General features: G+C 38.5%; 1 protein-coding gene across 4 annotated transcripts in view; it reads left to right on the top strand.

Annotated features, from left to right (window-relative positions):
• The window catches only part of LOC121316057 (talin-1-like), a 91,295-nt gene that overhangs the window by 48,492 nt on the left and 20,521 nt on the right, over positions 1 to 22,282 (top strand). For 3 of the 4 annotated variants that reach the window (XM_041250792.1, XM_041250783.1, XM_041250800.1), the window contains exons 19-43: positions 356 to 421; positions 3,574 to 3,741; positions 4,511 to 4,805; positions 5,376 to 5,542; positions 5,922 to 6,050; positions 7,762 to 7,860; positions 8,297 to 8,311; positions 9,009 to 9,122; positions 9,853 to 9,987; positions 10,248 to 10,376; positions 10,936 to 11,038; positions 11,968 to 12,176; positions 12,844 to 12,963; positions 13,679 to 13,876; positions 14,763 to 14,902; positions 15,004 to 15,097; positions 17,897 to 17,986; positions 18,281 to 18,403; positions 18,515 to 18,658; positions 19,001 to 19,162; positions 19,385 to 19,525; positions 19,656 to 19,837; positions 20,036 to 20,168; positions 20,383 to 20,484; positions 21,263 to 21,433. In XM_041250792.1, the coding sequence (XP_041106726.1) occupies positions 356 to 421; positions 3,574 to 3,741; positions 4,511 to 4,805; positions 5,376 to 5,542; positions 5,922 to 6,050; positions 7,762 to 7,860; positions 8,297 to 8,311; positions 9,009 to 9,122; positions 9,853 to 9,987; positions 10,248 to 10,376; positions 10,936 to 11,038; positions 11,968 to 12,176; positions 12,844 to 12,963; positions 13,679 to 13,876; positions 14,763 to 14,902; positions 15,004 to 15,097; positions 17,897 to 17,986; positions 18,281 to 18,403; positions 18,515 to 18,658; positions 19,001 to 19,162; positions 19,385 to 19,525; positions 19,656 to 19,837; positions 20,036 to 20,168; positions 20,383 to 20,484; positions 21,263 to 21,433 (3,429 nt within the window). The remainder of the gene's footprint in view (positions 1 to 355; positions 422 to 3,573; positions 3,742 to 4,510; positions 4,806 to 5,375; positions 5,543 to 5,921; positions 6,051 to 7,761; positions 7,861 to 8,296; positions 8,312 to 9,008; positions 9,123 to 9,852; positions 9,988 to 10,247; positions 10,377 to 10,935; positions 11,039 to 11,967; positions 12,177 to 12,843; positions 12,964 to 13,678; positions 13,877 to 14,762; positions 14,903 to 15,003; positions 15,098 to 17,896; positions 17,987 to 18,280; positions 18,404 to 18,514; positions 18,659 to 19,000; positions 19,163 to 19,384; positions 19,526 to 19,655; positions 19,838 to 20,035; positions 20,169 to 20,382; positions 20,485 to 21,262; positions 21,434 to 22,282) is intronic. The other variant, XM_041250809.1, reaches the window with a different exon arrangement.

Below are 22,282 nucleotides of genomic sequence, written 5' to 3'. Positions count from 1 at the left end.
CCAGTCTTTTAAGAATACTTTTAAAAAAGATACTGTACATCCCTTGAGTCAGTGAGCACAGAGCCTAACAATAAAGGAATGGCTGAACAGAAAGCCTGATTGTTTTGCCTTCCAGAGCTGTAATTGACCTGTGTATTTGAATCTGAACTAATTCAGATATACAGTACCATCCCCACGACCGGCTTGAATACAAACTGTACTGAGGTAGATCTGGACACTGTACAATTAAAAAACTCACACACAACTAAAGTTACACTTCTCTTTTTTTGTTCTTGTTTTTTAAAGAAACAATGTATTAAAGAAACAATGTATTATTAGAATGATAACGTATCTTTTTTGTGAATGCTGTGTGCAGTTTTTTCTAGGCAAAGGATCACTCAGAAACACAACACGGAGTGTCTCCCCTTATAGTCAAAGGATGGTAAAATAGCCGTCACAATACAGCTAATAAAAGAAGTTACTAATTTTAAAAAATAATAATAATAATAAATAGATAAATTATAAAAAAAAAATCTGGGGCTGACAATCAATTGTTAACAAAGATTACGTAAATTTGGTCTAAACAAGAACTAACTTTTAAAAAAAAATGAACTGCTTTCAACTTTTTAGAAGGGTGAACAGGTTATCCCCTAAGAGCTCTTAATTTATGTATATTATATTTTAGCTGAAGTATAGTGGGACTGACCACAAAATACTTCCTGAGCACCTTTGTGAATGTTGACATCAGTCCCTTTTTTGAATAATATATATCTATTATATATACTCAGGTATAATTACTCTGGTCAAGTTTCTTTTTCTATTGAGAATATATTAACAAAGATGGCAACTAGGTGGTCACCAGATTTTTTTCCAAAATTCTTAAAGAAATATACTCCGTTAAGATGGTATTAGTCATCTTTTCTTCAGAAATTGGAATATTTTTTTATATTACTAACACAAATGTTAGTTTTGCTGTAGATCTAATACATTTGCTTATTAGCTTTAGCATCATATTGCTTAAAACATGTTTTAGTTGTATGCCTGACCTGTACCTGAGCATATATAGTACACCAGATCTTATATTTATTGTTCAGCATGTCAAAATGTGGGACAGTGATACTTTAAAGAGACTGTATTGGTATTTTGGTTGTTTTTATAGGCAACATATTTTTATGACCCCCTCCAAAAAGTTAAAACAGCAAAATATGTTCTAACAAGTGAAAAAAAGTTATGCTGTATGTTGCAACGGATTCAAGAGTCGAGCATTCCCTTATAAAAGTGTGCCATAGTAAAAACAGAGCAAAGTGTAATTAATGTTAAATACTTATCTGTAGTTAAATCATTGTAGCTGGGGGACTGGAGTAATGCTGCTACATGTCTAGTCCATACAACGTTAATCTAGCCTAGGCCTATATGTAGACCAAAAGGAATACAGTCTCTCTTTAACTGTAATGATAAAAATATGATGGTGGGAGCACTAAAAGGTGGTTCTTTCCGTTCTCTTCTTTTTTTTTTTTTTTTTTTTTTTTTTTTAAAGAAATTAGGATTTGAAAGTGGAATATAATCATTTTCAGCACAAGCAATCTACAAGAAGTAGTTGAGTGGGTAGTTCAGCTAGTAGAATGAGATTGATGAAACTGCTTAGTTCTTAACTCAAGGCCATGTAAAATATCCTAGGAATTTCCTTTGTTTTGACTAGACCCTGAAGGAAATTTTAAAATGTGAAGGAGTAAAAGACATTGAGTGCCCACAGAGGCATAGCAGCTAATAAGCGTTTACAGTGAGTTATCTGGCTTTCCTCGCTTGTTGGTTTGTGCTATATATATATATATATATATATATATATATATACACACACACACACTATTTTTAATACAATACAGTTACCCCCAATGGGTCATTCTAGCCACATATTTAAATTACAAACTTAAAGTTGCAGTGTCACATATAGTTTTAAAAATAAATTTGTTTAACATATTTAGGGTTGTTGTTTTCATTTATATGGCCAAGTTTGGGGGTGGGGGAATATATAATAACTGTATCCTGCAGAGACATCATTTTGTAGTGTAGAATTAAAACAGTGAGACAGCAGTCAAAACAAACCTTCCACATAGTCATGTTCTCTAAAGACATCAAAATCATGTCCTATTCTGATAAATGCTTGATGATCTTAAATACGAACAACAAAACACACGGATTAGCTTTAATTAAATTTAAGAGAAGTACTGTTACTGCTCTTTTAACAGTACTGTCTTTTAATTGTGCTCTGCTGTTACCAGCCTGGGTTCCAAAATTCACAAACATTACAATCATTAATTTCTGCTTTTCCAGAAGGCATAACATTGTATTAGCCCTCACCTTTTTTGAGTAGCTGCCTTCAAACAAACTTACTTTACATACTGTGATAATTATATCTTTAACCAAGCAGTATCACAGAAAAACCACAACGGAAATTTAATTTGTAGGTTTTAATTTGTTTTTGTTCAAGATTAATCTCCGTTAATAACAGCATTTTATTTCACACATAAGCGGCAACATGTTTCATGTTTAGCGTTGAAGCTGAAACATTTTCTCTAAACATTTTCCACTCCTCAGGCATATGATCTTTTATTCATTTACTGTTACTGTGATCACATCAAACCAATACTGAAGTTTCAGCATCCCGATTGGAGCCAGTGACATAGTTTCACATGGAAAAATCCTGTTCTTATTGAAGAGCTGGCTTAGCTATCACTGGCCAGTTTCCCTTCTCTGCTTCTAGCTTGGCAGCAAAGTTTATCAATTGCACAAAATAGTAATGACGCATATAAGCATTTTAGGGACTGGCTTTTCAGTACACTGTGTAGTAGCAGAACAGCAGTCATGCATTATTGGTGCTTAAGGTCCCCAGGTAGATATCCATCTCATATTTTGAAGAAAAAAAAACAAATCGAGCCATAAGCACAACCTTTGACAGCAATAAAAAGGAGATAACAAGTACCATAAGGAAATCTGCAAATGCAAGCTGATGTGCTGATCAACTTGGCAAAGTAAATACCTGGCACACCTGCTACAGTAATTAAAATTTAACTCTCAACACTGCATACCCATGTAGAGGTCTAGCAGAGATAACACACCACAAAACTGCACACTGCCAGGACCATTGCAGAGATTCAGTATACAGTATACTTTATTACTTAAACCCCCTTTCAAACAGGCACTCTGCCCAATACCTTTAATTTAAGCACAAAGTTGTTGTTAAAATTGATTGAATTTAAAGGAAAATTTTTGAATGGCCAAAGAACTCATGGAGTACATAGTTATTAACCAAGCTTCTGTTCACAAACCAAAAATATTTTGGGAAATTTCTGGTGATTTATTCTTACATTGTAAGACTTTTTAAAATCTCATTATGAGACATACCGGTAGGTAAGCCAGTGTGTTCTTGGGAACAAACCAAAACCAGCTTAAGTGTGAAGTTGTCGTCGGGTGATGCAGTTTAGAATAGCTTAATGCAGGGGGTTCAGGGTTTCTCTCCATCAGTGTTTAATGCTCCCCTGCTAGTTAGCTGGCAGGAAGCAGAGAGCCTCACATTAACCTGCCCTTCTCTTCCAGGACATGCTGATGCATTTGGCCAAAGCAGTAGCCAATGCTGCGGCCGCTCTCGTGCTTAAAGCTAAGAATGTGGCCCAGAAGACTGAAGACTCAGGGCTCCAGAACCGCGTGATTGCCGCCGCCACCCAGTGCGCCCTCTCCACCTCCCAGCTTGTAGCTTGCACCCGGGTAAGGAGACTGTCAGTGCATTATTCTGCAAGGGACTGGCTTACTCTGGGACGAGGCACAATGCTGCACAGCACCTGCCTTTTCGGCAATTACAAAAACATGGTTACATTGGCATTTCTGTAAGTTGTTTTGGTAAATGTTTAAATCCATCATATTGCTCTGTTGGTCAGTATGATTTCCTTTACGTACTTTAGTCTTCTTTTAATTTTAAGCATTTGTTGTCTTCTTAATCATCTATCTCTGTTTTTGTTTTTAATGCATTTACTTAATATTACATGCCTGTGTGTATTTTGTATAGAAATGTATCTAGTAATTATGACTTTTAGAAAATTAATGCAGGACTTATTAATTTTTACCTCCTTATTCCAAAATACTCAATTTAAGTATATAGTAAAGCTTGATTAAAATAAAAAGATATAATCCAGTTATATATTTAAAGACATTTCCTAGTCTTCAAATAGATTAGTTTAAATACAGAAGCTCAGCAGGGGAGGCATATTAAAGAAACTATTGTGACTGTGATTTGTTAATCTAACTATCGGTCAGCCTGGTCTAGGTGCCACTTACAGACTGCTTGATTTGAAACACTAGTTCTCAACTGCAGTCATCGGGAACATGATTTTGTTTTAATGGCTAACTAAATATCTGTTTTATATTTGCATTGCTTTCCAGTGCACAAAAAAACATAATCACACACAGCTTAATCTAATACTTAAAATATTCTGTAACCAAAGTTATCCATGATTACATTTATTTGTCCCTCTCCCAGGTGGTTGCCCCCACCATCAGCTCCCCAGTATGTCAGGAGCAGCTGATCGAGGCGGGGAAGCTGGTGGCCAAGTCGGTGGAGGGCTGTGTAGAGGCATCCCAGGCCGCCACCAATGATGAGCAGCTGCTGAAGCAGGTGGGCTCGGCTGCTACAGGAGTGACGCAGGCCCTCAACGACCTGCTGCAGCACATCAAGCAGTACACCACCGGCGGGCAGCCCATCGGGCGCTACGACCAGGCCACCGACACCATCCTCAACGTCACAGAGAACATCTTCAGCTCTATGGGGGATGCAGGTACCAGTATTGGTTCAGAATGTTCCAAAGGTGTGGGGGAGGCTGGGACTCTGTTTAAATTACCCAGTAGAGACTATACTCTTATTCTATTTAACAGTACATGCCAGAGAGTAGCTCATGTTTCAATTTTAAGTATTCATGTTAATTTGTTCACAGGAATTGTAAGTAAAGCCTACACTAGAACAGGCACAATATTCTCTTTTGTACCAGCTTGATAGGATCTGATCTCCAAGCATTATGCTTTCTGTCTAGACTGGAATGTGTTCTAAATGGATGAAAATTGGGACCACTGTGCCCCAGATACCAGCTGCTTAATTTTATCCAATTGTTATTTGGTAAATGCTAGTCACAAGTTTTCATTCTTGTGAATGTAGAAGCCTCCAGTGTGTAACATAGTGAAGCCTTCATTTTTGCCCACAGATTAGATGCATAGTAAGTTATTGTAGTTCTGTCTAGCTTTTTGAGACGGTATCATTTCTGTACCTGATTCAGATTCAGAATAAAACTAAACTGGCTAACCATGCTACATGTTGTCAAGGAAGCTTCTTACCCAGCCGTTTCTCTGCTCAGGTGAGATGGTGCGGCAGGCTCGCATCCTGGCCCAGGCCACCTCGGACCTGGTCAATGCCATAAAAGCCGATGCTGAAGGCGAGTCTGACCTGGAAAACTCCCGCAAGCTGCTCTCTGCAGCCAAACTGCTCGCCGATGCAACAGCTAAGATGGTAGAAGCTGCCAAGGTAGAGATGATGAAGGATTCCGCTGCAGTTCTTTTAACTCGAGTGACAGTGTCATATTAGGAGTTTGCCAACTTAAACATGTTTAAAACATTTTATGCAATAAAATTGAAAGGATACATCATCTTAACCAATACTGAGGGAGGGAGGGGGGGGAGATATTTGCTTTAAATGAAATGAATTTAAAAGTAGACACACTCAATAAATATGGGTTCTCAGACATAAATCCAGTATTATAAGGTTACCTTTTAAAGAAGTGCAGCATTTTGTATGGCATACGTCTGAAAAGTTTTTGCATTACTAGTGGATGAGTTTTTTTTTTTCTTTCCTAATTTGAGTTTAGGGATGTAGTCATGTAACCGCCACTTTGTCCTCTCTTCAGGGAGCAGCTGCCAACCCAGACAGCGAGGAGCAGCAGCAGAAGCTGCGGGAGGCAGCCGAGGGGCTGAGGATTGCCACCAATGCGGCGGCCCAGAATGCCATCAAGAAGAAACTGGTCAACAAGCTGGAGGTGAGCGAGAGCCCAGGATTAAACAAAATTGTACAACATCACAGCCAATCAGATTGCTCTGTAGGATAGGTCACGATACATACAAGTTTTGATTTCTGTAGTGTATGAAATGGAACAAGTTTGAAAAAATATATAAAAAACATTCCATCACTACGACAACCATAAAGACTACTGCAGAAGATAAAGTATCTGGATTCAGGTATCTGAGGGAAATAAAAACTGAAGTACATGGTAAAGTAAACCAGACATGTTTTTAAGGTATTTTTGTTGTAAAGTAAATGTGTATAATAGCAGTGATTTTTTTGTTAAAGTGTAGTGAACTAGCTAGTGAACATTCCAAATGATATAGTAAGCGAGCTTTGCCATTTTATTAGAATTCAGAATGTTTACCTCCTTGTACGCTACTCTTAACACAATTTTGCTTTATGCCCAGTGCCTTGAGTTCAAGTCAAGCCAGAGGATAAAAACTTGTAGAAAGGCGGCAGAGAATTTTTGACTTTTTCACCATGCTTATCATAGTTGCATTCTTCAGTGGTTGCAATCTTAGTGAACTTTTTGGGGAAGAAATGCTAGAGTTTCCACATTTTAGGGTTAAACCAGGCCCGAAAGGGTATGAACTGTGCACTAGCTGGCTGCTGTATCGATCACACCCCTCCCAGCAGATGACAAGCAAGATTTTGAAACATTTTAACAGCTGGAAAAGATCCATATTTGCAGGTGTTACTTAATCAGCAGGTTTGGGAGTAACCTCATTTAAGCACACTGGAACCAGGTAATTGCAGTCAATAGGAGCTGACTGGTTGCAACATGTTTCTGTGGTTTGTAGGGGTTTCAAGCTGACACTTTTGACACTTTTGGCTGAAAGTAACTTTTTCACCATTAATTTCCGTTTTTTAATAACCTAATGCAAATAATGCCTGAGGGGAAATATCGCGGTTCACATGGATAGAAAATACTGCCTAGAAGTAGTTGCTCTGTGATTTGATGATTCAAACAATTGCTTACATCATCAGTGATGTAGCTTCAGATGACAGTTTGGTGGTTTGGGATCAGATGATCTAGATTCCGCAGTCTGATTGATTATGCTTTCCTGTTATAGTGCTACTTTGATGTTAATTTAATATTTTGTGTTGTGTTTTACACTGCACATTGCAGTTTGTTAATTGGAGAGATTATACAAAGCCCATTATTTTAGTGGACTGAAAATTTCACATGTTTATATATTTTAAGCATGCCTAGATTTTAAGCATGCCTAATTGTAAACGTAATCTATCTACCTAATGTTAGAACTACTCCCTCTGCAATAATGCCTGTAATTTTGCCCCTACCTGAGTCTGTGCCCCCCCTCCCACACTTTTGCCTTGACAACTTTACTCCCCCTGGGCATTGACTCGGCAGAATCCAGTATTTTAATTAATAAACTTGTGTTGTGACGAGGATCCTTGAATTCAAAATCTTATTACTAATGCATCAAGACATTCTTGACTAACAAATGTTTACATATGCCCATAAACTAAACTGTGTGATGCAACAGAGAATACATAGATTGGGGTGTTTGCCTCAGGTCAGATGTACAGTAAAGCAAAAACAGATCAGACAGGAAATACTGTAGGGTTTGAGAGCATTCTCAAGGGTACCAGAGTTGGTCGTAATAACCAGAAAGGAAGAGATTTCCTGTTTGTGAGCACTGTGTTTTTTATGTTTCCTGTAGAATGCAGCTAAACTGGCTGCTGCCGCAGCCACCCAGACCATTGCCGCTGCTCAGCAGGCTGCCTCCACCAATAAGAACCCAGCAGCACAGCAGCAACTTAACTGAATAAATAATAGTAAGAAGAATACGATGAACGTTGAGTTGGAGTCGTTGAGATGGATGATTGATGAACACAAAAAGAAGAAAAATACCGTGAGTGATGAATTGAAAATGCCATGATGAAAACGAAATAATGATGAAAAATGAGACATGTGCATGTGAAGACTTTGACGTTGAAGACAAGGAACTTGCATTGATGAGAAAAACGAGAGTGTTGAAAGAACTGGAAATGAGCTGATGTTGAACAAAGAGCAATGAACATGAATTGAAGATGATGAAACAGATGAGAATTAAAGATGAAAGAAGAAAGAGGCGATTTGATGCCAAATGAGTGAAAAAAAGGACAGAAAGAGACAGCGAGACTGAGATGATGAGAATTTTCATAAATGAGGGGGGAGTGAAATGAGAAGGACAAAGAGCGAACAGGGAGGGGTGCGTCCAGAGCTGCAAGGTGAGAAGCAGAATGACATCAACTTTATTGCTTTCACTAGCCGTGCTAAGGGTTAGGAATCGCGTATCACTTACAAACTGCCTGAAGAGAAAGGAGCGTTTCAGAAAGTGGAAAGCCAAAGTTTCTATTTTGACAACATTTATATTAAAAATCAATTTATGTGTTTTAAAGCTGTTTTAAAAGATGTATAGAGTATTAAAAAATATATATTTGAGCAAGGCTCAATGCAATTATAGTACTTTATCTATCTATCTATCTATCTGTCAATCTGTATCGATCTAATATTTATTTTTATAACTACTAAATACTTTGAGGAAAGAATATTATTCTATATAAAAATATATATATATTTTTTTTTGTGGTATTCTGATGAGTCGGTTTAAAATTACAACTATATGAATGCATATACAATAATAAATTATGATCATGAACATAATGATAATTAACAGAAATATAATATTACTTAAATTCAGATAGCAAAGTATTAATTTTAATGCAGATAATATAGTTGAAAAGTGAAAATGACCTACAAAGTTTTGCTTAATGTCTGCAGCACGTAGTAAAAAATAAACAGATCAATACATACTGCATCATCCTGCCATAGTCTATAACCTATGCACTTTTCATTAAAAAATCTCAAACAAGCAAACATTAGGCTGACTGTGTAACCTGAAGACGCTGTTATGTTCTTGAACAGGTTGTGGCGGATCAAATCCCCATTCTGGTCCAGGGTGTGCGAGGAAGCCAGTCCCAGCCTGATAGCCCAAGCGCTCAGCTAGCTCTCATCAGCGCTGGACAAAACTTTCTTCAGGTAAGAGGTTTAGTAACGCACAACAGAACCATCTGTGCTGGCAGTGGGGCTGTTCCGTAATGCCCTCGGAGTGCATGGAAGCATCTTAGTTTTGTTTTTAAGATGAGCTTCACCCTATTGGGTAGCATCCTAACTTCCCGTTTTGTCATCTTTTGCTTTCATTCACATTCAATTCTAGGAAGTGTTGTATTCCGAAGCAGTTTATGAAGCATAACTATAATAATTTAATACAGTATAATTTAAAAGTTTAATCTTTACCATGTCATAGCAAAGACCTCACTCATTTCATTTCTGAAGTAGTGTAAAAGGTAGACTCCTGCACATGAGCACCATAGATTAGCAGTAGCTCCACTTAATTGTATAGTGATAATGCTAAAAACTGGCTACAAGCCAACCCTTAATTTTTCAACTGGGTAGTATTCACTAGGAAAAACAAATAACGCTTGTGGGGAAATATTATTTAAATCAGTCATTTGTATTTAAGGTCTACGGCCCTTATTGCATGTTCATGTGTTCTGAAAGATTACACTTCAATAAATATTAAACTAATATAGTTATTTATCCCCAACCAATTAGCCACTCCAGTTAAACTAATTTTAATCCCTGATTTCACTTGTTCTTGTTATTGTCCTGCTTAGAATGATGCTGTCAGAAATATTCTTCTATACCTGTTGGCAGGTTTGATGTGGCCGTGAGAACTGGGTCAAACACATTCCTTTGTCTTCCACAGCCTGGAGCTAAGATGGTCACTGCTGCCAAGGCCACTGCTCCTACCATCAGTGACCAGGCCTCTGCCATGCAGCTGAGCCAGTGTGCCAAAAACCTAGCAACTGCTTTGGCTGAGCTCAGAACTGCTGCACAGAAGGTGAGAAAGATACTGCAAGACGTTTTCTGTCTCATACAGTATACAGCTTTTCTAACAACTGGACATAAACAAACTCACTCGCAGACCCTTTAGGACACTGAGGTGGACAGAACATGAACGTGTGTGTGTGTGTGTGTGTGTGTATGTGTTATATCCCCAGGCCTAGTTTTAACATGTAGACTTCTGTTTGTGCTGCCTGCTGTCAATTCACATCTTAACAACCTCTTCACCTCTTGTGTTTCTTCAACAATGATTTACAGGCACAGGAAGCCTGCGGCCCACTGGAAATAGACAATGCTCTGAATGTAGTCCGGAACCTGGAGAAGGACATGCAGGAAGCAAAGGCCTCGGCTGTGGAAGGGAAACTGAAACCCCTGCCTGGAGAAACGGTGAGTCTCTTTACCAGCCATGTACCAGCCACAGTAATGAAGTTTCAAACCACAACAGCTGTTAGCATAAACATACACTGCATGACTACATCACTGCGTTGTTTCACTATGGACCTGGCAACAGGTCGTTATCAACTGAAAGATTTGCTTACGGAAAGTTCTAAAAACAAATACTTGTACAAGTCCATTCTGGGATTTTATAAGATTCCCTAACACCTGGTCTTGCCGACTGTGATAACATTCTATTGTTCTTTTTGTCCTTTTGCCTTTGACTCAGATTTAACCCTTTTTGCCACAACACATGTTTTGATGAAGGTACTCGTTCCTCCCCTTATTCACTTCCTATGTTGCACATAATAGGGCCCCAAATAATTTCTAATATACCGCAATATATATACTCACAGTAATGAGAAACAAGGAGACTATAAGTATTTTTCATGCATCAATTCATTCTTGAAGCCTGTATTTTAGAGATCATCGTGTCTGGTTGACAGTTTGAATGTAAGTTGTTTCTGTACATTGCTCTTCCTAACCAGCCTCTGAATTTCCCTTTGCTCAGTTGGAGAAGTCCTCTCAGGACCTGGGAAACAGCACCAAGGCTGTGAGCTCTGCCATTGCTCAGCTGCTCAGTGAAATTTCCCAGGGCAACGAGAATTACACAGGTACTGACAGGGACTGTGATAATGGTATGCTAACGTAGACAAGCATCTTCCTGATGTCTTTAATGTCTGAAGATTATAGGTGCAGCCACTGTGTCCCGTCTAAATGCCAACAGTGGTAAAAAATAAATAAATAATTGGGCCTTGCTTCAAACCCCCTTTTGTGTCTTCAAATTCTTCAATTCTCAGCCTGTATAAACTGGAACAGAGTGTTCATGGAAACTTAAAATGTTGCATTTTTTTTCAGTAAGGCATTTAAAAAAAAAAAAAGTTAATTTGCCATACCCTTGTAATATTTTCATAAATGCATCTTTTATTTTTTTTATTTTTTTTGGACTTTTTTTTTCTAAAAAACATTAAGTGAGAAAAACAGCAGAATGCAACAATGCTTGGAACTGTCTGAGCAGCCCTACGCCTCTGTCGTACAGGAATCTCCTTTTTCTGGCAGGAAACTCTAGTGTAGGATTTTTGAAGTGCCTTTTCCTTCCTAAGCATGATAACTTGTAGTATCTGATTAATTAAATACTACACATTTACACTGAATAACACTCTTCTCCAGGAAATATTAATTTAATATACATTATACAGTTTGTATTTTGATTAATGTTAAAGTGACCTTGGTCACTCTGGAAGATATCATCAATGTGTTTCAGCCAATCGATACTTATGATGAATACCATTTGCTTCTGTTGCATGCCTGCATCTGTTAGCATCAGCATACTGAACAGTTGCATTTTATACCTTATGCTTTGCAGTTCTATGTTTTTTTTCAATGTGTCGAAATTTCCAACACAACATACAGTGTTGAAAATAACCCAGTCTATAAGTCAACCTGCTTTCACAAGCTGCTTTAGACAGTTCTTGTCTGAATAGACTGTCAGGCTTTAGTTAGCTGAACTATTAATGACTCGCATGGTGTTTTCATTTGATAGGAATGGCTGCCCGAGACCTGGCTCAAGCCCTGAAAGCTCTGGGCATGGCAGCTCGCGGTGTTGCTGCCAGCACCTCAGACCCACAGGCCCGCAATGCAATGCTGGATTGCGCCAGCGATGTCATGGATAAATCAGGCAACTTGATAGAGGAGACAAAGAGGGCAGTGGCCAAGCCAGGAGACCCAGACAGCCAGCAGAGACTGGCACAGGTAGGTACTGTAATGGTGTAACAGTGTATAATAATGAAAATATATATATATATATATATATATATATATATATATATATATATATATATATATATATATATCTATGAACTAAATTAAATGAAATAAAATAAATGACAATACATTTCCCCATCCGATGATAGACATGTTTCAAAATAAACAAATAGTAGTACAAAATTGTAACAAGACTATATGATATGATTATTATGTTTTTGCCTGATAATGAGACTGACGGAACAAATTGTAAACATATAAAAATATCCTATTGATACCAGTTGTATTTAAGTTTGTTGTTGGTTTTGTACAGAAAGAAAAAACGTGTTCACTGTTGCCATGGTAACATAAATCATTGCTTGTTTCCCAGGAGGCCTGAGTTCCTTTGTTGCTAGTTTTGTAAAATGAACACTTTTAACAAAAAAACATTGCAAATTTTGTGTGAACATCATGGTAAATCTGTTTTAATGCGTCAATATAGACCAGGTAATGGTAAAAATATTGTATTCTATTTTCATTGATTCTAGTCTATTTTTAGTTTATTGCTATAACCCTTTACCTTGGCCTCATGAGCCAGTGAGCAAGCTGGAGATAATAATTAGTACTTCTGTGGGATTTCATTATTTAATAATATTGTTTTTTTTTTTCTTTGCAGGTTGCGAAGGCAGTTTCCCAGGCCCTGAACAGGTGTGTGAACTGCCTGCCTGGGCAGAGAGATGTGGACAATGCCATCAGGACAGTGGGAGAAGCCAGTAAGAAACTCCTTGCAGACTCAGTAAGTGACAGCCATGAATCATAGCGGCTGCCAATAATTTCTCCATGTTTCACATATTAGTTACCCTTAAATGCTTTTAAACCCTGGTTTAAGATGGCACCTACTGTAATCTTTCAGAATTTTCTAAAAAGGCAGTTGTTGCCAGTCATTGCTAACTGTGCAATCAGGTGGCTAAGCTTTCCCCCGGCTGGAAAATCATACGTTTTCATGGGCTGATAAATTTAGCTTGCAGTGTCATCCACTGCAGAAATTCATATGCAGGCCTTCTAGTTGCAAGGAAGGTCAATCTCTGCAACATACCAATCTTGGAAGACTCAGTCCTACTATAACTATGTTTACCATAGCTACACCAACAGATATAGTTGCAGTGGTTGTAGTATCCCAGATATAAATCAAATTTTTGTAAAGATCACACACATCTCTCAAACAAAAAGTGAGGTCCCAACAATGAATATAGTGTTAAAACCAGCTGCTGCTGTGGTGGTATCCTACCCAGGAAGAGAACGGTTCAAACACAATTCTTTCATATTGTTTTCGGAGCCCTACTGAAGCACTGTATCATCATTGTGGTGTTCTAAACTGAAATGTTTTACCTAACTTGGTTAGAAATGAAATCTCTTGACGTGTTGTTTTTGTAAAAGTTATAAAATGTTTCTGACATAGACCTTCAGTGTCAGCCAATAAATATTAAAACATTTTGTTTGTTGTTTTTCAGTTCCCCCCAAGCTCTAAGAGCTTCCAGGAAGCCCAGGGCAATCTGAACCAGGCAGCCGTAGGGCTGAACCAGTCTGCCAATGAGCTGGTGCAGTCTTCCCGGGGCACCACTCAGGACCTCTCCAGGGCCTCTGGCAAGTTCGGACAGGACTTCAATGAGTTCTTACAGGCCGGCGTGGAGATGGCAGGACAGTCCCAGGTAGGTTACACAGTCTAGCTCTCATATCCTAATCAGTTGTCTCCACAAGGGCTGTCAATTGTTGATCTAAATATCTGTAATCAGGATCAGACCAACAAGTACCAATGGGTGCATCCTTAATCTTAACCACTGGATCTGTTTGGACACGTAATCTTAGTAAGAGATTATCATTTTTATCTTTGAGTCAGGGATTTTTGTAGTAGAGCTTGTGCACAACCTGGCATATTAGTTAATCCTGACAAGTCTGAAATAAAGGCTTCACGCTATATACAAAACATATAAACATGTGATATCTACAAAGGTTTTTTTCTTCTCTGAGAACTGCCACGTTTGCTTTATATAGCTTCATGTTATCTCATTAGTGGCTCCAGTAGAAGGCAGATTAGCAGTTTATCTGTCAATCTTCTGACAGGATGCCTTAATTAGCTGTTGGGAGTCTTTACTTCCTCTTCCTGTTATCACTTGTTTGAATGTATCCTCACAAAATAACAAAGCAGTTCCTGTGTCAAAATATTTCTCATGCCAATTGTAATTTTTGTATTATTATTATTATTATTATTATTATTATTATTATTATTATTATTATTATTATTATTATTATTATTTTAATTTCTAACGGAAGAAAGGGGTTAACAATTTGAAGTAATAGGCCTTATAAATACAAGCAAACACCCTCAGTTAATGTTTCCTTTTCCTTTTGGTTTTAGTGGGCTATATTCACAAAGCTTAAAGTCATAAACAAACCAACAGTCAGTACAAATGTTATTTAATTAATAAGAATAGCACTGTTTGAAAAGCTCTATGCATAGGGTCCAGTAAGTCCTGCCAGTTGTGCTAAATGATTTCAGTTCTTGTTGTCTCTGTTTGTTTGCGCTATCCTATACAGTCGAAGGAAGATCAGACTCAGGTGGTCACAAACCTCAAGACCATCTCCATGTCTTCTAGCAAGCTCCTGCTTGCAGCTAAAGCTCTGTCTGCAGACCCCAGCGCCCCCAACCTCAAGAACCAGCTTGCAGCTGCTGCACGGTAAGGGAAGAAATACATTTTGTCATTAGTTGTTTTGTATGTTGTAACTTCTCCTCCCAGATAGTATTAATATTGTGTGTATATCCTTTGTCTCTACGCAGCGCTGTCACGGACAGTATTAATCAGCTGATCACAATGTGCACCCAGCAGGCCCCAGGCCAGAAAGAGTGCGACAATGCCCTGCGGGAGCTTGAGGTATAGATGTGCTTTTTTTTACTTTTTGTTTTACATGCACTTAGTATTCTGTGTATTGCAATATGCTGCATATGTGTAATATACATGCAGCATATTGTGATTACATGATATAGAATATGCTGTTCCTCTAGAATTTCCATTAAAGTACAACTTTGGTAGAATGCTGAATAGCCCTGAAATGCTGAAAATCTGACTTTACCAGCTCTTGCCAGCTTACCCCAGGAAGGATGCTATTATTCAGCACAAGTGAATAACACCTTTTAAGACGCAGGCATAGACATTCAGTCCCTCTGGTGACAGGTTAATGGGTGGCACTGCAGCCACTTGCATCCTTGCTCTGCAGTTCACATTTCACTTTTAAAGGCTCTCAGTCTACTGCTAAGTACATTGAACAATTGAAGAAATAGGGCTACCAGTTTTTATCTCTGTTGATCATGTTAATAAGAAGTAGGTTCATCATTACAGATTACATATGATAGAAAGGATTTGTTAGTAGATTAGATCTGCGGTATACCATCTAATTTAACAAGACACTTGTTCGTTAAAAGCTGAGTAAAAGTAAATAAGCAGCCATGTGTAGTACTCAAGCTGTTTTTTTCAATGTTTCAGTGATATTTGTTTAATAGATTAATACATGTCTTTAGCCTTACAAAAACAAAGTTAACTTTTATGTTCAATGTATAAATTGATAGGTTTATGCATGTCTTTAAATAATATATCGTAGTTAGGAATCGAACAGTATTTAGTAAGCTAACTAAACTTGCAAATTAATATATTACTATAATGAGCAGGTAATATACTTTCTATTTTTTTTTTTTATTTATTTATTTATTTTTTTGCTCACTTAATTTTCAGTCTTTCTACCAAAAAAATACTTTGAATACAATTTGAGGTTGAACCTCTTAACATTTAATGTAAAGGTAATTGCCCTGTGAGTGTAAAAAAATTAAAATGCAAATCTTATGATTTTTCAAAATTTCAAACAAAAAAAGGATTCATAAAAATTAAAAAAGGTGCTTAAGGTAATTGCACTGGTATAGCCCTAGCTGAATGTGCATTTCAGTTTGACTGAACAGGTAGCACCAAGAAAGACACTTGCTCCGCTCGTTAATATTTAACTTTCCCAGTAAGCAGTATACAGTGCCGAGAAAAAGTTTGTGAATCCCTTAGGATTTTCCCATATTTCACATATTTCAAACCTAAAATGTTACTAGATCTTAATCTAAGGTGTAATAATAAAGATAACCTGATTAAACAAGTGACATAAAAACATGATACTTTTTCAACATTTAATTATCCACAAATGATTCAACATACAATATCCATATGTGAAAAAGTATGTGAACCTTTAGGTTCAGTACTGGTGGCACCCCCTTGAGCAGCAATGACTTCAACTAAGCGTTTCCTGTAACTGTCAGTCTCTCACATTCATTTTGAGGAATTTTGGCCCATTCCTCCTTTCAGAATTGCTTCAGCTCGGGAGACATTTGAGGGCTTCCTTGCATGGACAGTTTGCGTCAGGTCCTGCCACAACATTTTCATAGGGTTTAGGTCCGGACTTTAACTAGGCCATTGTAAAATACAGAATTTTTTCTTCTGCAGCCATTCTTTTGTAGATCTGCTTGTATGTTTAGGAACATTCTCTTGCTGGATGACCCACTCTTGGTTCCGCTTCAGCTCATAGGTGGAAGGGCTGACATTCTCCTCTACAATCTTCTGATACAATGCAGAATTCATGGTTCTGTCAATGATGGCAAGCCGTCCAGTTCCAGCAAAGCAGCCCCAAACCATCACACTCCCACTACCATGCTTGACGGTTGGGATGAGGTTCTTCTGTTCGAACACAGTGTTGGTTTTCGCCAAACATAACGTTTCTCATTGAGGCCAAAAAGATCTACCTTTGTATGAAAAGCAGAAAAAATCCATTGTCTTTTCTTTACATTTTATTTCGTCTATCCAGAGAACATTGTTCCAGAAGTCTTGCGGATCATCTATGTGCTGTTTGGCGAACTTCAGACAGGCAGCAATGTTCTTTTTAGAGAGCAGTGGTTTTCTCCTGGCTATCCTTCCATGAACACCATTCTTGTTCAGTCTTTTTCTGTTAGTTGAGTCAGGAACACTCACATTAGCCAAGGCGAGAGTGGCCTGCAGATCTTTGGATGTTACTCTGGGGTTCTTTATCACTTCCTTGATGATTTTCCGGTTTGTTCTTGGAGATATTTTGTTAGGATGACCGCTCCTTGGTAGAGTGATTATGGTCTTAAACTTTCTCCATTTGTAGACTGTTTGTCTGACAGTGGATTGGTCGAGTCCCAAATCACTAGAAATGGTTTTGTAACCCTTTCTAGACTGATGAGCATCAATAATTCAGATTTCTTTTGAACGTGGCATGACGTGTTCCACACACCTGTATGGGTAGATACTAATTCAATTCACTGACACCCACTCTTTGATGAGTCTAGTGGTAGCAACAGGTAGTAGAGTCAGGTGGAAGATACAACAAGAGCAAAGTAGTTCATATTTTGTAGGATCTGGTCTAGTTACATAGCCTATAGGTTTTTTGCATTTAATTTATGCTGCTGTTCCTGCTAAGTATTTCAGAAAGGAACATTTTCAGTAAAGAGATTTGTATTAGTAAAGAGACTCTGGACTATCATTGAGGCTGGGAATCCACATACTCACCACGTCAAGCCCTGTGTGCTATTGCCAGGTGCTTCAGTGTTTGAGCTGATCTGTACTGAGTGCTGGGAGATGCTATTCATGAACTACAGCGTTAACATGAATGTTGCCTTCTTACAGACTGTCCGTGGCATGCTGGAAAACCCCACAGAAGCTGTGAATGACCTCTCCTACTTCGACTGTATTGACAGTGTAATGGAGAACTCCAAGGTAAGCCAAAGTGGAATTAAACAAAAACTCTGTAAGGGATCTTTGCTAAATATCGCTTGCCTTGTGCTATCTGTACGCTGTTAAACAAAAGCATGCAGCGACTTTCCGAGATCAGCAGTGAGAAACAGAAACTCTCTTTCTTTACAATGAGATACAACAGAATATTTTAAAGTAACTCTTTGTAATGATGATCTACTTTATGATCTGGTTGGTTATTTTAAGATTATGGTCAGTTTCATGGCAGAGCACCATGAGGTTCTAGATTCTGATGTTTGATGGTTTATTTCTTTGCAGGTTCTTGGAGAGGCCATGGCAGGAATCTCTCACAATGCGAAGAACAGTAAGCTGCCTGAGTTTGGAAACTCTATCAGTTCAGCTTCCAAAGCTCTGTGTGGGCTCACTGAAGCTGCTGCTCAGGTACAGTTAGTGACCCTTTTTAAGATGTATATTTAAGTTAACCCTGCAGTTTAAAAAACATTCTTGACTGGCTGCTTAACTGTACCATCCACCCTTCTCTTTTCTTTTTAGGCTTCCTACCTGGTCGGCGTTTCGGATCCCAACAGCCATGCTGGCCAGAGGGGACTGGTGGATCCTTCCCAGTTTGCCAGAGCAAATCAATCCATTCAGATGGCCTGCCAGAACCTGGTGGATCCAGCATGCACCCAATCACAGGTGAATGAACTTTACAATAGTGGCTTTGATTTCATATTTAGTTTAAATCCCTTACAGCATCTTTGTCAGTTTTGATTTACCATGAAATTAAGTCATAAATAATCACATCATTTACATACCCATTATACGTTCCTTGGTAGCAGTAATTGGTGACATTTATCCCTTGTATTGACAACTTTTTGTGTTTCTTTTTTTATACACATTTTCATACACAGTTATTTAAACGTGTGTTAGAGTTAAGCAATGATATATAATTAATTAAAGCTACACATTTGCAATCATATTATTTATTATAGTAATTGTTTTAATTAATGTCTAATAAGTTGATGTTCCGCTCCACAGGTTCTTTCAGCTGCTACCATTGTTGCCAAACACACTTCGGCACTGTGCAACGCCTGCCGTCTGGCTTCATCTAAAACTGCAAACCCTGTTGCTAAGCGACAGTTCGTCCAGTCGGCAAAGGAAGTGGCTAACAACACAGCTAATCTTGTTAAGGCAATCAAAGTAAGCATTAATCAAAGACTTTAATGAATAGTACAGCAGGGGTTAAACAAAGTACATTTTTGCAAGTAGTGTACAGCATAATCCCTTTATTCAAAACCCCTTTTTATCCCAACCACTCTCTTAACTGGAAGCATGTCCTCCAGTAAATGTATTAATACCATGGTTGCAAGTTCAGTTTATTACATTTTGTTAAATGCCTGTCCCCCTTCTCCCCTCATGCAGGCACTTGATGGAGCTTTCAGTGGAGAAAACCGCGAGAAGTGCAGAGGCGCGACTGTGCCTCTGATTGAGGCTGTCGACAATCTGACTGCCTTCGCTTCCAACCCAGAGTTTGCCAGCGTTCCAGCACAGATCAGCCCCGAGGTCATTTTTTGTAGCCAATTGCATCTCATCTTTTAAAATTCTTTTACTCTGGAATGATTTTTTTCTTGGAAGTCACTGAGTAGTTCCAAGCAATAGCAGTATATATTTATTTATTTATTTTTTCCTGTAGGGGCTCCAAGCAATGAAGCCCATAGTTGTTGCTGCCAAGACCATGCTGGAGAGCTCAACTGGGTTGATCCAGACTGCCCGCTCACTGGCTGTCAACCCCAAAGACCCACCAAAGTGGTCGGTCCTGGCTGGACACTCCAGGACAGTCTCCGACTCCATCAAAAACCTCATAACAAACATGAGGTAGGAGATCCTGTTTTCATTGTAGGCGTGATAGTAGTTCTTGTAGACATGATATTAAACCATCTTGTCTGTGCTTTGTTCTCTCCATGACATTGTTTAACTTTTTGGGGGAATATGTTTTCAATGGGTTTCTTAGTTTTTTTTTTTAAGTCTTTTTTTTATTTTGTTGCGTTATGACTATTTATTTGTGTTTCACAGAGATAAAGCTCCTGGACAGATTGAGTGTGATGAAGCCATTGAGGTTCTCAATAGGTGCATCAGAGATGTGGATCAGGCATCATTAGCTGCTGTTAGCCAGCAACTTAACCCAAGAGAAGACATTTCACAGGAGGTAAGTGTAGTGGTTTAATTACACACTTAAATTGAACTCAGTTTTATGTTTTTTTTATAAAGTTTCCTTTTAATATTACATTTCTTTTTGGTTCGGAAACACAGAGGTGTCTCGTATCGCATTGGATCGAAACGTCTGTAGAGTTTGTCATCATTATGAATTAGTGTTGGTTTCTTGGTACCCAGCAGTGACCTCTTCACCTTGACTGTTGCAGGCCCTTCATGACCAGGTGGCAGCGGCAGTGCAGGAGATCAGCATCCTGATTGAACCCATCGCTGTGGCGGCCCGATCTGAGGCGTCCGAGTTAGGACATAAGGTAAGTAAATACCCAGCAGGAACTGTTAAATGTTCTACTACTATTGTGATTGCAATATTTTATTGCTTTTTGGAAGCTTTGACCATCGTCGTCACATTTCAGTTGGACAAATCATAAAACAAATACTGAAACGGTGGAAAATAAGTGGAGCTCAGATGCCTGAAAAAAATGGACACAATTAGTGTCCATATCAGTATGCCAAATATTGTGTCTTACCATTGCATTCATTTCAAGTTCAGTACCAACAGTTTAGAGTTTTTTTTTTTTTTTTTTTTTTATTAAGATTCTGGGCACTCTGACTAAAAAATATGAGTTGGCTGTTAGAGGGTTTTTGTGGCTGTAAAAAAAAGATAATCTGTTAATAGACGTCTAAATGGAAAGATATATACATTTCCTGGCGTGTTCCTGGTTACTCAGACACAACACTGCAGACTGATGGTAGTTATAATTTTGGCTTTGGTTTCATTGATTTACTTCTTAGATGATTGGAAAGGGAGTTTAGCAGAAGCAACTTCCATACACTACTGAAATGGAAGGGAGCCATTCAGAAGTCATATGAGTACTGCATGCAATTAAATCAACTTTCTGTTTTTAGCGTTTTTTTAAAAGCTAGTTTCATTGGTTTTAAGAAAATAGAAATGTCACAGTGCAGCATCTTCATGGTAAGATGAGGATGCTATCGCTTTCAGGGTCTGTCATGAAGAATTTTGACTATGACTCATGCCTTTCAGTTTAATGCTGGTTTTTACTCCAGGATTTTGCTTTTGTTTTGGTCTAGGTGTCTCAGATGGCAAGCTACTTTGAGCCTCTTGTCATGGCGTCTATTGGAACAGCCTCGAAGATCGTGGACAGCCAGCAACAAATGAACCTGCTGGATCAGACCAAGACGCTGGCAGAGTCTGCCCTTCAGATGCTTTACACTGCCAAAGAGGCAGGGGGAAATCCTAAAGTAAGTACAACATTTAGTGTAGCAGCCAGAACAGTGATACCCCTGAAGACCTATGCCCTGACTGTTAATCCCCTGTTAAGAACACATGTATTAGTAGTGGTCAAAAGAATATGGCCAAACTCGTTGTGTTTTTGGCACCAGAAAAATCACAAACAGGGGATCAGAGGAGTATAAACCAATGCCTAAAGGAACCTTCTCCTGCATCATGCTTCTTAACCCTTTGCGGTCCTATGTCGGACCAGGTCCGACATTACAGTTTTCCCTTTCCAGTCTGACATCATCAAAAAGACATAAGCCACAGGTCTCTAGTCATTTTATCTCCAGTAAAAGCTGAGAAAACCTTTCAGTGGTTGTGTGTGACCGATAGGAGCCGAATGAAGCCATAAAAAAAAAAAAGGCGTATCTGATAGCCCCATGCACCACAGAGATAACATGAACACAAATAAAGGAGGTAGATGCTTCAGCATCCATCGCTCAAAGAATATCACTGACATTTACAGAGCTTTTTGAGATGTTATAGTAATAAAATAATGACTTGGATTGCATTATTGAGGAGTTTGGTGATAAAACGAGTGGTCAGGAGAGGATTTATCAGTATGCACGTGTGGAAGGGGTGTGGGTAATTCACTGACCAGGAGACAGACCGGTGTAATTGAAAACACCACACAGGTGCCCAGATTTATTTCAGGGGCGTGTTGGGTTTCTTTAGCCCGCAGAGGGCGCTGTTAGTCCGTGGTCTGCTTACCAACTATGGTAAACAGAACCACGGGAATACCAAGCAAGAGTAAACAGTTCAGGCGCACTCGCAGGTGCTTCAAAACAATACTGCAAAAATCGAAGGCACAAAGA

This window comes from Polyodon spathula, chromosome 1, assembly GCF_017654505.1.
Source record: "Polyodon spathula isolate WHYD16114869_AA chromosome 1, ASM1765450v1, whole genome shotgun sequence".
Taxonomy (NCBI): domain Eukaryota; kingdom Metazoa; phylum Chordata; class Actinopteri; order Acipenseriformes; family Polyodontidae; genus Polyodon; species Polyodon spathula.
This window is presented reverse-complemented; position numbering and strand designations above follow the sequence as displayed.